This window comes from Scyliorhinus torazame, chromosome 17, assembly GCF_047496885.1.
Source record: "Scyliorhinus torazame isolate Kashiwa2021f chromosome 17, sScyTor2.1, whole genome shotgun sequence".
Classification (NCBI taxonomy): Eukaryota; Metazoa; Chordata; class Chondrichthyes; order Carcharhiniformes; family Scyliorhinidae; genus Scyliorhinus; species Scyliorhinus torazame.
In genome coordinates this window covers 135942446-135958129 of record NC_092723.1, presented here as the reverse complement: position 1 = coordinate 135958129, position 15684 = coordinate 135942446, and the positions used below count along the sequence as shown (strand labels likewise).

At 44.5% G+C, this 15684-nt stretch overlaps 1 protein-coding gene across 4 annotated transcripts in view; it reads right to left on the bottom strand.

Moving 5' to 3' along the window:
* Nucleotides 1-15684, bottom strand: part of LOC140394172 (leucine carboxyl methyltransferase 1-like) — a 56169-nt gene that overhangs the window by 29638 nt on the left and 10847 nt on the right. For all 4 annotated transcript variants that reach the window (XM_072481118.1, XM_072481117.1, XM_072481119.1 and 1 more), the window contains exons 4-5: nucleotides 14034-14155; nucleotides 3218-3294 (exon numbers count right to left, since the gene is read on the bottom strand). In XM_072481118.1, the coding sequence (XP_072337219.1) occupies nucleotides 3218-3294; nucleotides 14034-14155 (199 nt within the window). The remainder of the gene's footprint in view (nucleotides 1-3217; nucleotides 3295-14033; nucleotides 14156-15684) is intronic.

Sequence of the window (15684 nt, the reverse complement as noted above, 5' to 3'; positions counted from 1 at the left end):
CTGATAGCAAAAGGATCAATGAGACCTTTTCAAATGTGACCCAAAGCCCTAGAATGTTATTGGGTCAGAGCGCAGCATGATTTAGTGTTCCCAATTCATTACCTTTTTAACATGTTTAAATTACTGTTTTCAGCTGAACCTTCTCAATGCTCTAATGCACAAAAGATTAAGAGTGCCATTCACTGAATGGGCCCATGGGTCCAGCCGTCGACTCTTCCACTCAGCCTCTGACCCTTCCCCGGCAATCTTTTTCTCAGGGCCTTTTTTTAAAAAAACTGCGTCATTCCATCACACAGTCAACACGGTGTTGCTGCATTTTTACTTGAGACCAACTTCCAGCTTCCCCGCCACTATGGAAGTTTCTGCAACATCCCAGGACTCCAAGATGTGCAGGTTCACCTCCCCCAGTCACTCTCCTGCTTCCCTCAGTAGCCGTGAACCCCATTGTAATCGTGAAGGACATTCCTGCCGTCCCCACTGAACATGCCATGGCTAAATGAGTACCTGCCACTTACCCTCCCGTTTCCATCAAACTGTCCCCTCCCCCAGTCAAGGGTCTGTGTGCACCCCCTCCCTCTCATCCAAAACTAAGCACCACCCAACCCCCTCAGGAGTCTACCTCCACCGTTTCCATGTCGGACTCCAGTTCCCCAGTTTCAATCATTCCTCTGCATGCCAGGCCTCCACTGTTCCTCATAACTGCACCCGCACACAGTCATTCCTCTGCCTGCCATTATCTCACACTCTCCCTTGGTCATCTGAAACCTACACCCCCCACCTACCTTGGCAGGTTTCAGGCAGAGTGCAGCCTTGTTTGTGCCCCACAACAGATGCTCAGGTAGAATTCAGCCCTGCCTGTGCCCAACAATAATCTCTCTGGGTAGAGTGCAGCACTGCTGGCACACACCATCCTGGTCTTGCCGCAAACAGCAGCTTTGCCAGCGGTGAGGAGTTGGGGCAGCAGCGAAGGATGGCAGCAGCACAGTGAAAGGAAAATGCTACATACACGCAGTTCAAAGTCATGTGTGAAAAGGTGGGCAGGTGCACACCACTTTTATCTGGTTGTAAATCAGACCAGTCTAATTACTCATTTAAGTGCCACTAATTTAGGAGGGAGAATGTGATTCCGGTGATCTCAATGAGTATTCATGACATGCTAATATATGCAGATAGAATCCCCAACATGGATCAGCAGGAAAATCACGCAACCATTAGGCTGGCATGAAAACCTGGAGGGGAAAATTCCAATTCCCCACTGGCAGATACTTGACATTACTGACACAGTCAGCCTTCACTGCATCCTTGAGTGTCCATTCCATACATTGATCAACCTCAACAAAATTGTAAAATCTATGTTTTCATTCTCTCTGCTCTCAGTTCAAGGCAATGCTTTTCTGTTCTTTAATCATCATTTCCTGTCTGTCTATCCATATGCATGTTGCCCAAGTACTGCTCTTTTATTGTTTTGCAGAACTCAGTGACTACGCTTAAATACAGTGCTTGTGAACTGCGGTCCTTAAAATGCAACTGATTTTGGTTAAAATATATTGGTTGTATCTAACTGTAGTTCTTTCCAGTGTAATTAGTCCCTCACTGCAACCAACACTTACATCAGACTGAAATAGACTGTGTGATGACATTCTACAAATTGGGTCATGTGTCTTTTCATGCTAATCTCCAATGCCTACAGCCTCTGGTCCTAAAAACCTGTGCAAATTCACTTTGTTTCAAAACATAACACTTGAAAAGATTTTTTAAAAGAAAATATCACAAATCTACATACATAACAGGGAATCTTTCCTTGGGTTATGGACGTTATGTCAGAGGTTGTCAATATGATATCTCTTGTTCAAAAAGAGCAGGAAGAAATCAAGTAGCTACAGACCAATCAGCCTAACATTGAAGCTTCCCTGTTGTCAAGGTCATAATATGGAAAATAAATTCTCACCTACAAATACATGGACTAATTAAGGGCAGCCAGAATGGATTTGTAAAAGGCAAGTTGGTTCGTCATGAATTTGGTAGAGTTGTTTGAGGAAATTAGGTGGGGGTGTACACAAGGCAATTAATAATGTGCCAAATGGAGGCCTGGTGATAAAGGTTAAGGTGCATAATTTTACAGTGAGCGTGGTAGTATGGATATGAAGTTTATACAAGTAGATTAGAAAACAGCAATGATTGACAGATGTTTTTCAGACTGGGGAGATGTAATTGCCGGTGTCTCCGAGATACCAGTTCTGGGCCCAATATATATGTATATTAAAGATCTTTCATCTGTGTTAATTTCCTACAGAATTGTTCATTGTAAATTCCCACAATTAAGGGCAGCACAGTGGCACAGTGGTTTGCATTGCTGCCTCACGGTGCCAAGGTCCCAGGTTTGATCCCGGCTCTGGGTTACGGTCTGTGTGGAGTTTGCACATTCTCCCCGTGTTTGCGTGGGTTTCGCACCCACAACCCAAAAGATGTGCCCGGTAAGTGGATTGATCACACTAAATTGTCCCTGATTGGAAACTCTAAATTTAACAACAATTCCCACAATGAACATTGCTGATATAAACTTGTCATTTTGTAATGACAGCCTCTCTTGAGTGGTGATGCTCCTTGCAGTACGACCACTGCTGGAAGCATATTGGCAGCATGGTAGCACAGTGGTTAGCACTGTGGCTTCACAGCACCAGGGTCCCAGGTTTGATTCCTGGCTTGGGTGACTGTCTATCCGAAGTCTGTACGTTCTCCACGTGTCAGCATGGGTTTCCTCCGGGTGCTCCGATTTCCTCCCACGAGTCCAGAAAGACATGCTTGTTCGGTGAACTGGACATTCTCAATTCTCCCTCAGTGTACCCGTACAGGCGCCGGAGAGTGGCGACTAGTGGCTTTTCACAGTAACTTCATTACAGTGTTAGTGTAAGCCTACTTGTGGCAATAGTAATAATAATTATTATTATTATTGAAGCAAAACAAGTTCACACAGGCAGTTTCCATTTTAAATTTGGAATTGGGAATTTATGACAGGAATATAAAAGTAAGAGCAGAATGTATGACTTTAAAATGGATATCAAATTACATCTTCAAACCATGTTTTAATAACTCCTCACCCTGCAACTTGGAAAAGAGGAGAACCAGGTTACATCACTCCATGACATATCACATTAATACATTGAAGAAATTTGAAATTGCAATTGAAGCTGGTGATTTAATAATCAAAGGAACTTACTTGATCAAGTGTATTTTTCTCAAGACAATCATTGGAAAGTCAATTTCAAAGTATTTTTTTGGAAGCAAGTTTTGATCCTGGAAAATAATTATGCCAAGTAAACAGAAAATTAATATGGGAAATAGAAAACAGGCAAACACTGTTACAATTCAATTTGAGCTTTTTCCCCAACGTTTATAAACTCTCGTTTTAGAGCAGGCTCAGGATCACCATCAGGTGAGCACAATACACATTCTGTTCAAAGCAGGCGGAGTCAGGGACACCAAACCCATAGGACCTCTGGCTTTTGCTGAGCCCAATGACGAGCCTCTGGACTTGGCCCTTATTGTTTCAAAGACATACAGGGGCACATCAAGCAGGGTTGTCAGAGGCCATCACCAGATTAGAATGGAGGATGGAGGAGTCTATGTTCTGTCAGATGTCTTGACCCCGACATAGGAATGCGTAGAAAAACATGGAAAATAGGAGCAGGCAGAGGCTAGTTGGCCCTTCGAGCCTGCTCTGCTATTCATTATGATCATGGCTGATGATCCAACTCAATAGCCTAATCTCCCACCCCCCCGCCCCCCCATATTATTTGATCTCCTTCGCCCCAAGTGCTATATCTAACTGAGTCTTGAAAACATACAATGTTTTGGCCTCAACCATTAACAGTTGCAACAGATTCCACAGCCTTATGACACTCTTGTGAAGAAATTTGTCCTCATCTCTGTCCTAAATGGTCTACTCCATATCCTCAGGTTGTGACCCCTCATTCTGGACAACCCCACCATCAGGAACATGCTTCTTGTACCTACCGTGTCTAGTCTTATTAGAATTTTATAGGTTTCTAGATGATCGCCCCTCATTCTCTGAACTCCACCGAATACAATCTTGGCTATCTCAATCTCTTCTAATACGCCCATCCTGCCACCCCAGGAATCAGTCTGGTAAACCTTCGCTGCACACTCTCCAGAGCAAGAACATCCTTCCACAGATAAAGAGACCAAAACTGCACACAATATTCCAGATGTGGCTTCACCAGGGCCCTCACAGCAAGACATCCCTGCTCCTGTACTCAAATCCTCTTACAATGAAGACCAGCATACCATTAGCCTCCTTTACTGCTTGTTGTACATGCATGCTCACCTTCATCGAATGGTGTAAGAGGACACCCAGCTCTCGTTGCACATTCCCCTCTCCTAATTTATGGCCATTCAGATAATAGTCTGCCTTCCCGTTGTTGCACCCAAAGTGGGTAACCACACATTTATCCAAATTATATGGCATTGACCATTCATTTGCCCACTCACTCAACTTGTCCAAATCAAACTGGAGGATCTCTGCATCCTCCTTCACATCCAACTTTGTGTCATCTGCAAATTTGGAGACATGACATTTTGTTCCCTCATCTAAATCATTAATATACATTGTGAATAGCTCAGGTCTCAGCACCAATCCCTGTGGTACCCCACTAGTGACTGCCTGCCAATTTGAAAAAAGCCTTCTGAAAGTCCAAATAAACCACATCCACTGGCTCCCCCTCAACTCTAATAATTACATCTTTGAAGAATTACAGTGGATTTGTCAAGCATGATATCCCCTTCATAAATCCATGCCAACTCTGTCTGATCCTGCCACTGTTTTCCAAGTGCTCTCCTATAAAATCCTTGATAATGGATTCTAGAATTTCCCCCCCTACCAACATCAGGTTTACTGGTCGATAATTCAGTTTTCTCCCTCCGTCCCTTTTTAAATAGTGGGGTGACATTAGCTACCCTCCAAACTGTAGGAACTGTTCCAGAAACTATAGAATCTTGGAAGATGACCACTATTTCTAGAGCCACTTCCTTAAGTACTCCGGTATGTAAATTATCAGGCCCTGGATATTTATCAGCCTTCAATCCCATCAATTTCCCCAACACCATTTCTCTACTAATATTGATCTCGTTCAGTTCCTCCCTCTCACTAAACCCTGCATTCCCCAACATTTCTGGTATCTTGTTTGTGAAGACAAAATCAAAGTATGTGTTTAGTTGCTCAGCTTTTCTTTGTCCCCCATTATAAATTCCTGTTTCTGACTGCAAGGGACCGTCATTTGTCTTCACCAATCTTTTTTTCTTCACATACCGAGCTTTTACAGTCAGCTTTTTATGTTCCCTGCAAGCTTACTCTTGTACTCTATTTTCCCCTTCATCAGTCCCTTGGACCTTCTTTGCTGAATTCTAAACTGCTTCCAATAATGAGACCCTTTCTTGGCCAATAGCTATGCTTCTTCCTTGGATCGAATACTATCTCTAATTTCCCTTGTAAACCATGGATTGTCCATCTTTCCCATTTAATTTTTGTGCCAAGGTCACCATTGAAAGGATCACTAGTGAAAAGGGTGGCGAGCGCCATGGAGACCTTGGTTCATAGATTTCTGTCAGATATGCGGGAGGAGCACCACACCATCACTTCACCATGAGAATGTTTTAGCCTGGCTAGGCGGGAGGGGTGGCAGGGCCCCTATATCTTCTTCCAGGAGCCTTTTCTCTTCAAGGTAAAGAGAGGGGCCCTCAGGCACTCACAATTGGGAGTGTCAGTTAGACACCCTGGGCTAACCACCCAGAACTCTTCTGGGCTGCCTGATATTCCAAGCCCCTCTGCCTGTCACCCAATCATCTCAAACTCCTCAGGCTGAAGAGGGTGCACAGTGGGAGCCCTTCAGGCCTTGGCCCTCCAAAGGACACCGGCCAAGGCCATCACAGACAACAGTCATAGCATTCAGCAAGCTGCCTCCACCTCTGATGTGGACATCAGGGTTGCAAGGTTAAGAACAATGAAGAAATTGAGATCACAAAGGTGGCACAGATGTTCACAATCTGTATATGCTATGCGCATAAAACCATATAATCCCGACAGTGAAGAAGGGGGCCATTCAGTCCATTGAGTCTGCACCGACCCTCTGAAAGAGTACCCTACCTAGGCCCAACTCCCCCGCCTATCCCTGTAACCCCATGACTTGCACATCTTTGGACTGTGGGAGGAAACTGGAGCAACCAGAGGAAACCCATGCAGACACTGGGAGAAAGTGCAAAGTCCACCACACAGTCACATAAGCCGGAACTGAACCCGGGCGATGTGAGGCAGCAATGCTAACCACTATTCCAATATGCCGCCGTGGGGCAGCATGGTAGCACAGTGGTTAGCACTGTTGCTTCACAGCGCCAGGGCCCTTGGTTCGATTCCCGGCTTGGGTCAATGTCTGTGCGGAGTCTGCGCGTTCTCCCTGTGTCTGCGTGGATTGCCTCCGGGTCCCTCCCACAAGTCCCGAAAGACGTGCTTGTTAGGTGAATTGGACATTCTCAATTCTCCCTTGGTGTACCCAAACAGACGGCGGAATGTGGCGACTAGGGGCTTTTCACAGTAACTTCATTGCAGTGTTAACGTAAGCCTATTTGTGACAATAAAAATTATTATATATTTTGCTTCAGTGAACTTCTCATCTGGTGAATAGCTCTTCGACCCGATGCAATATTTCAAAGTCGTACAGTGCAGCAGAGGCTGTCCCTCATGTGCTCCAGGGTTGAGTGTGGGTTACATATCTGCCAATATTCTGGGATCTTATGTGTTCCTGGTGTCCTGCAGTGTTATGTTGTGTTTACAGCTATATATCAGCTCTTTAGCAGTCCCCAGTTGTTAACCTGCATAATGAAGAACTGTGAACCTAGCTAACACTCAATGACTCCTGAATTGGCTGCTGGTGGGCAACGACTATGCAAGAACAGTGGTGTATGTCAAGGCCTCAAATGCCAGACTATTATATGGAAGGATGCTGTTCTGGACCTGATGGTGTGGCTAGCCCAAATTCCTGAGACAGCTCTCCAATGGGCAACCAACATGATTCTTTATTCGTGAGGATGCCATTAGTATGCCTGGTTTCCATGTGGACAGCGGAGACTTGTGGAATGGAAATGTTGCGATGTCGAATAGAGCAAAGTTCCACCTGATATACGTGCTTATTTATCAAAGCATTAACTAATTAATGCTCAAGTTAGGATACTCCAGATGAAGGCATGGTCATGAGTGATCGTCAGTCATCAGACAGAGCTGCTGCAGAAGCTTTCAGTGCACACAAAGGTGACCTGACTCATAGGCTTGCATCCATCACTGAGAGTGACAGGTGACTGGGTCATAGAAAACGGTCTCCTCATATGGACTCAGTATGATGATAAGGCCCGAGCATTAATCTTGCATGAGGGATTGCCTGTGGAGAGTTCCCACAGTCCTAATTCGGATTAGATTTCAGACATCAAATTGAGAATCAGAGAGTGTAGACCAGTGTTTTTCAAACTTTGTTTCCGAGGGACCCATCTTTACCAACGGGCCAACCTTCTGGACCCACGCCAGCGACATTTGTGATCCACCATTTTCTTACCTTTAATGCGAGTGGTGAGCCTGCTTGGTCCTCACGATCTCATTCCAATCAGGTTCACAGGAGGAGAGGGCTATGCACATATTGGGTGCAGGATTCAGCCGGTTCCTTTGTGCCGTCTTCATCTTTCATGAGGACGGAAAATCTAACCTCACACATGTAGGGCGTTGTGAAGGACAAAGGCAACAAAATACTTATTTTACTCAGCTCTGGATACTCCTCAGAGACGTTACTCCAGAATGCTGACAGTTTCATTGACTTTTGCCATGTTTTTAATGTGCTGTCAAAGCTGAGGCGCAGAAGTTCAGTCAGCTTCACTTGGAGTCAGGCTTGCCAGTCCATTGACAGTTTCCTTACAAATGCTGTTTTCTTCGATGTGCCGTAGCAATGTGGGGAACATGGAGTAGTTTTGGCTTTGCACTCGTAATTGCCAAACTTCCAACGACTTTTGGAAAGCTGCGATTTCTTCACAGTGCCAAAAGCAATCATCATCCTTCCTTTGCAATTTGAGGTTCAGTTCATTGAGAATTGAAAAGATGTCTGCAAGGTAAGACATAATTAGCATCCAAGTTTCATCAGCAAACGAATCAGCCAGAGAGGACAATTTCTTGAGGAGGAAAGCATGGATTTCGTACCCTAGTTCGTAAATTCTGAGTAGCTCCCTGTTGACTGACCATTACAGTAACTCTTCAAGCCAATGAAGTCCACCATCATAGGGATTGACTGGACACTGTTTCAATTCAATGCTTTAATGTAGTCTAAAAGGTCAGCAAAAAACTTATAGCTACCCTTCAGTGTACACAGAGGGTGACAATGTTATGATTTCCCATGGCTTTCATTATATCCCTTGCCAAATGTTCAGTTTTGTCCATGATTAAACAATGAGGAATATAATATACCCTCTCCAGTTCATTTGAGTAATGTTTCGGGATGCAAAACAGATAGGAGGTCATAGCCTTGTTCATCATCGATGATCACCACACAGTCAGCCGCCGCCATGCTGCGGTCACACTTTGACCCCGGGTTCAGGTCCCAACACTCGCGGGCCGCATGCACTGATGAGTGGACACGCATGCGCAGTGCGCCCGCATTTTTTAGCTGGTTGCGGCTACCATTTGTAAAGCTGCTCGCAGCCGGCATTGTTAAAAGCCGGCTGCTGCGGCTGCTGTGCGTGAATTCCCGCGATCGGGAACGCCGCAATGGCTGGCTCTGCGACCCACCCCGCAGGTTGCAACCCCCACTTTGAAAATGCCTGGTGTAGATGGTCTTCCTGGAGGCACCTAGCAACATTCAAGGCATAGTGCTGCAAGTGCATTAAGGTTAGCAATCTGCCCGCCTCTTGATGGCTGCCATAGGTAGTATGTTGGTGGCATGCTTAAAGAGACTACACCATGTCTACTCTGTCACGTTGGTGGAGTTATGACCCCAGAAAAAAACTGCCACATACTCCAGAGGCTGCCTCGCATTCAAAGGATGAGGCCATCATCACGCAAGATTGTAACTACTCATTCTGAGATTGATGTCCTTCATTGAGATGCTGAGGATAGCAAAAGAGTAGTGAATGTCGAGGCAGCATGGAGAAAATGGGTGAAAAAGGCTGGTCTGAACAAATCAGCGGCATCATCATCCTGGAACCTTGTGGCTATAAGCATCACATGCACACGTCTGCCATGTGCTATGGCCTCCTCCTATGGATTCTCAGCTTCCTTGTCCTCATGGAGTGCAGCCCTCTTCATGTCCTCCTCATCAGAGGAGACATGCAGCTGCTCCATCTGCAGCATCAGATTGTGTAGCATGCAGAAAACCACAATGATGCGGTTGACCCTCTGGGGAGTGCTGGAGAGCCCTGTCTGACCAATCCAGACATCTGAAATATATCTTCAGTATGCCAATGGTCTGCTGAGTCAAGGAGCGCATCACAGAATGAGCCCCATCGTACTCTTCTGAAGCAGTTTGTTGCTGCCTAATGGGTGCCATTAGCCTCGTATTTTGTGGGTAGCCTTTGTCTTGGAGGAGCCAATCCTGTATGCATGAGGGCTCTCTAAGATCTCTGACACCTGCATGTGACTATGTGTTGAGAGAGCTCCCAGGGTATCTTGCACAGACCTGCATAATCTTCCTCTGGTGGTTACTGATCAGCTGAACGTTGGTCATTGAAACACATTGAAAATCTGGACCCAGAGTAGAATGGAGTTTCACAAGAATGTGCACCATGAGTTAAAGTGCCCAAATCCATCAGTTAGCATTTGAGTGTTTCTAACATGTTTCAGCTATGCAATGATCACCATTTGGCAAAATGCAAATTAGCCCAAAAGTGCAATGTTTGACTACTCCCACATGCCTATGGACCCCTCCCCTGGCAATTTTTTTCCATAGCTTATTTTTGTCCTGCATCCTTGGAGAGGCTTGCAAAATGGTGGTGTTTAGGTTTTACTGTGAGACCAACTTCCAAGCCCCCTTCCTGTCACTGTAGAAGTTCTTCCCATCGTGCAGTAAGAGCACAATGTGCCGATAACCCTCCCTCTGATCACTCGCCTTCTTTTGTCTCTAATCCAAGATCACATCTTGACTGCTTTTGATATTCCTGTCCACCCTGCCTGGACCATTTGATGTCAATATCCTTTTCCTTTTTATAAAAAGAGCACCAATTATTTTTTTCCAATTAAGGAGCAATAAAGTGTGACCAATGCACCTACCCTGCGCATCCTTTTGGGTTGTGGGAGAATGTGCAAACTCCACACGGACAATGACCCGGGGCTGGGGTCGAACCCGGGTTCTCGGCGCCATGAGACTGCAATGCACACCACTGCGATACCGTGCCGCCCTGATGTTGATGTCCTGATACCCCATGTCGACCTGACCCCTCCTCATTATGTACAGTGACATACCAAGACACTACACCTCCCCCCCCCCCCCCCCATGAGACCGAGTGCCCCCCTGCCTATGAGACCGAGTGCCCTACATTGTATTTATTACCTGTTCCCCAAATACAGGCTGCAGATGCCTCCCTAACTGTGACTGTGCCATCTGCAGCACAGTACCAATTCCACAACCACCAGGACCAACATGTGCAAGGGACTGACCATGCCCTGAACACCAGGGTGGGCACAACTGACAACAGGACAGATAGGCCCTTCCTCTCCCTATACTGGGCCCAGGACAGTCTTGCCAAGCACAGCTATTGAAGTTCCTACACTATTGCCCAGGACAGTCTGTGATTTCTAGCCCTGACTACCTATTGCACTATTGCCAGGATAATGTGCTTTCTGACCCTGATGACCAATTGCTCTATTGCCCCGGACAGTTTATGCTTTCTGACCCTGACTACGTATTGTTCCATTGTCCATAGATTATCATAGAATTTTCAGTGCAGAAGGAGGCCATTCGGCCCATCGTGTCTGCACCGGCTCTTGGAAAGAGCACCCTACCCAAGGTCAACACCTCCACCTCCTATCCCCATAACCCAGTAACCCCACCCAACACTAAGGGCAATTTTGGACACTAAGGACAATTTATCATGGCCAATCCACCTAACCTGCACATCTTTGGACTGTGGGAGGAAACCGGAGCACCCGGAGGAAACCCACGCACACACGGGGAGGATGTGCAGACTCCGCACAGACAGTGGCCCAAGCCGGGATCGAACCTGGGACCCTGGAGCTGTGAAGCAATTGTGCTATCCACAATGCCACCGTGCTGTCCAGGATAGTCCATGTTTCGTGGCCCTGATTAACTTCACAGCCGTCCCCCCACCCACTCGTGTGTTTCTTTTAAAAATCAAAGAATTCTGATTGAGATTATATATCCAATCTAGTAATTTTTGCTTTGAGTACTAATGACATAATTGAGCTGTCAATAGGGCTATTGTGAAAAGTCTACTTCATAATTTCGAAGAGGACAGTCATATGTGCAGGGACAATTCAATGTGAAGAGTCTATGATTCAACCTCATCATACAAACAGTTCAAGAATCGTTCCTAACCCATCCATCGCAATAACTCAAAGCTCATTGCAAGTTAAAAAAATTTCAGTGTGCCCCAGTAAAAGTGCAATTCCCACCACCTGCAAGTTCAGAAATAAAAGTTGACATTTAACAACCTCACAAGACCCATGGGGATGACCCAATTATCGGAGGCCTAGCAGCTGGGGCTTGTTAACCAGGCACTTAAATGCCAGCCAGGATTGAAACTGGCAGATCGATAGTCCCGGCTGGGACTGATGTACTGCACGCCACATTGAGGTCTTATTTTTCTTTGATTAAATAAACCTTTATGGTTAAACCTTCTTCAGGACTCCTGTGGATATTATATAAATGAACCTTGCTGTGACATACAATTATCATGCATTTTTATTTTTAATTTGTCAGCAATGTATTGTTATTTAAAATATCTTTATGGCTCACTATAAAATGAATTTTACTTGAAGGACACCCATTAAATGTTTAAAATTTAACTCCACTTCTGGATAAGGGATTTGAACCCACGGCAAGTTAGTTTGGGATTAGAAAGTCCATATGTAAAACAAGAGCATTGAAGTTAAGGAGAAGCAAAGTCTGTGAATCCTGAAAAAGAAACATAATATGCTGGAAAAATTCACCAAGTCTGACAGCATCAGAACAGATGAAAGGTCACAGATCTGAAATATTAATTTTGTATTTCTCAAGGTGCTGCCTGACCTGAGTATTTCCAGCATTATAGGTGTGCTACCCCCACATAGTCCACTTTACAATTACTGCTATAAATTTCATTTTAGCCTTCAAAATAAAAGGATAGATCATTTGCCCTGGCTATAAATCATATACAAGCTATCTGGTGCAAAACTGGTGTATTAGTGTATTGATAAGCTTATGCGCCAAAGGTTCAACATATTCCAATATTCTTGAAACAAAAAAAACAAAAAAAAATTTTAGAAAGATTCAAAGACTTGGTAACATTTTCAATAGGGCTCTGTCAAATTTCAAGCATAAGATGCAGATTCAGGTAAGCCAGGTATTACGATTCCATACCAAATGCCAATACTGGGCCGGATCCCCAATATTTTAGCGTATTTGTAGGACTGTGCAGAAAGAATGATTCCAGGAGTGATTGCAGAAAGAAATAGGGATTTGGTATTTTTACAACAAAACTTCACACCCGAAGAAAACATCTAACAACTACCCCTTAAATACTTAAATTCCCCATTAAACAACAAGAAACATACAGCTCTCAATCCATCTTAAAAATCAGCACTCTACTTGCTTTGCAGAACAGATGTGTCTCCTGTTAGAACTCCTTCAGAATCTGCCTTAACGTCTTCATAAAACTGGTTCACCTGGTCTGTTTCAGCTTCTTCCTTGTCCTCAGATAAGACTGCTCTGCTTTAAATATTATTACTCTTTTTCTAACTGTCCTACTGTGAGAGAATTATCAGAAGATCAGACTTCAACTCCTCTCCAAAGCTTTTCCCAAAATGTCTCTCCTTCCATTAGCACCACCCAGCAATGATATCACCTCCCCAAGCTGAAAACCAAATTAACTTTCCAGGCTGAAAGCACATGAACTTCACAGGGACTTTCCCTTGTCAAATCACAGTGCATTAGTCCAGACTGAAAAACACATTCCTCTGGTCAATTTCACCTTCTGGCTCCTAAAAGCTCCCAGGCACTGCAAAACAGAATCTTTTTTTAAAAAATATGACCACTGCAGTCAAACACACTACAGCCACAGGCATTAAACCCTTAAACTGCCCCGATATTTAACAGCCATTATTTCTAAAATCCTCCATTCATCATGCAGAATCACATGGAGATACCATAATGAGGCCTTTTTTAAGAACAGAAAAATCAACACATTCACAGCAAATATCAATTTAGAACATCTATGTATCTACTAAGTATTTAAATTAGGTATGTGTCCCGAATAAGAATTTAACAGATTCTGCTGGGAATACGGGCAGCACGGTAGCCTTGTGGATAGCACAATTGCTTCACAGCTCCAGGGTCCCAGGTTCGATTCCGGTTTGGGTCACTGTCTGTGCGGAGTCTGCACGTCCTCCCCGTGTGTGCGTGGGTTTCCTCCGGGTGCTCCGGTTTCCTCCCACAGCCCAAAGATGTGCAGGTTAGGTGGATTGGCCATGATAAATTGCCCTTAGTGTCCAAAATTGCCCTTAGTGTTGGGTGTGGTTACTGGGTTATGGGGATAGGGTGGAGGTGTTGACTTTGGGTAGGGTGCTCTTTCCAAGAGCCGGTGCAGACTCGATGGGCCGAATGGCCTCCTTCTGCACTGTAAATTCTATGCTATTCTAATAGCTGACTCTAAAAATTCACCTCTGGAAATTAAAGTCAGTATTTAAAGTGAACAGGACTGACATATGTTTGCCCAAGGTAGAACAGTGACTGTTTTATTATATTATATTTTTGTACAGTATTATTAGTCAATATTACCTTGAGTCTCCAGAAAGTTGTGTCCAGGCCAGCACCAAGGTTTATAACCTGGCAATTACAGCTAGTTTTCTTTATAAAAGCATCCATCAATATATTCACTGCCTTGACACGGGCATAATATCCTACAAGTGAAAAAACACCAATAACAATGACTCAAAGTTTCCCCCATGACTCAGTGGATAAACACAACCTCTCTCTCTAACCCCGCCCCCCCCTCCCCCGTGCAGACCAGAAATGTTTTATGCGAATCACAATTTGCTCTGATTTATCTGTTCTCAGGCAGGAAAGCAATTATACTGCTTGAAGTAGCCTGTGTACCCATAGGCTAAGGAAAAGAAAGATTAGCTTGGCTCTCAGAGAAACTGTGATTTGCAGAGGCAAATTTTTGCTACATTCCATGGCCAAGTAGTTGGTGACACTCACTATTTAGGTGTGCACAAAAGTGCCACTGGGTGTGATATCAGAGGTCGCCCATACAACCATATAATGCTGACAGTATAGAAGGTGTCTCCACGAGTTTGGACGGTATGGCAAAAGATTGGAAATTAAAAGCAAAACACACAAAGTAAAATTCAAAATTACTATGACACAATATATGAAGCCCTTTTCTGTTTCCACACAATTAAAATATCTTAGTTTCAAGTAGCCTATATAGTAATTGAAAAAAAATAACATATTGGATTGCATGAGGGTTCCTCACATGTTGAATTCTTAACGTTAAATGCCTTCAGTATTGAAGCCAGACATATTCCTTAGGAAGCAAAAGTAAAAATGAGGACCACTGAGCTACCTATCATAGATATCATAGGCCTGCAGACATAAATTTTTTCACTTCGTATTTTTGCATTTTATTTTTGCTTTGCTCTTGCTTTCAAGTATGGGTGCAGGGTCTTTGGTTAACCTCCTCAATATCGGAGACACCAAACCCAGACTGGGTGATCGCTTTGCTGAGCACCTTCAGTCTGTGCATATTCAGGACCCTGACCTTCCCGTTGCTTGCCATTTTAACACAAGACCTTGCTCCCATGTCCACATGTCTGTCCTTGGTCTGCTGCAATGTTCCAGTGAAGCTCAACGCAAACTGGAGGAACAACATCTCATCTTCCGGTTAGGCACGCTACAGCCTTCCGGTCTCAACATCGAATTCAACAACTTCAAATGATCAGCTCTACTCAACCTCGACCCATTTGTTTTTATCCCATTTCTTTTTAACTGTCTTTTACCATTTCTTTCTTTCTTAATATATATTAACCCTCCCCCACCCCCACCCCCCATCGATTCCACCTTGCCTTAACCCTTCTCCCCTTTGCTTCCCCCTTTCTCTCCCCCCACATCTACATCGGTCACATCTACATCTGATGTTAGTTTCTCTGCCGTTTGGCCTCTCACACCTTTTGCTCTCTCTGGGGACTGCCATTAGCACACTTTCCCCTTGGTTTCTGTGGCTATTAGCACCTGGTTTCCCTGGGTTTCTGTGGCTATGACTCATCTTTCATTCTCACTCCACAGGATAAATATTTCCCACTTTTTTTGTCTGTCAGCTTTGACAAGGGGTCACCTGGACTCGAAACGTTAGCTCTTTTCTCTCCTACAGATGCTGTCAGACCTGCTGAGATTTTCCAGCATTTTCTCTTCCCTCTCCCTTCTGCCA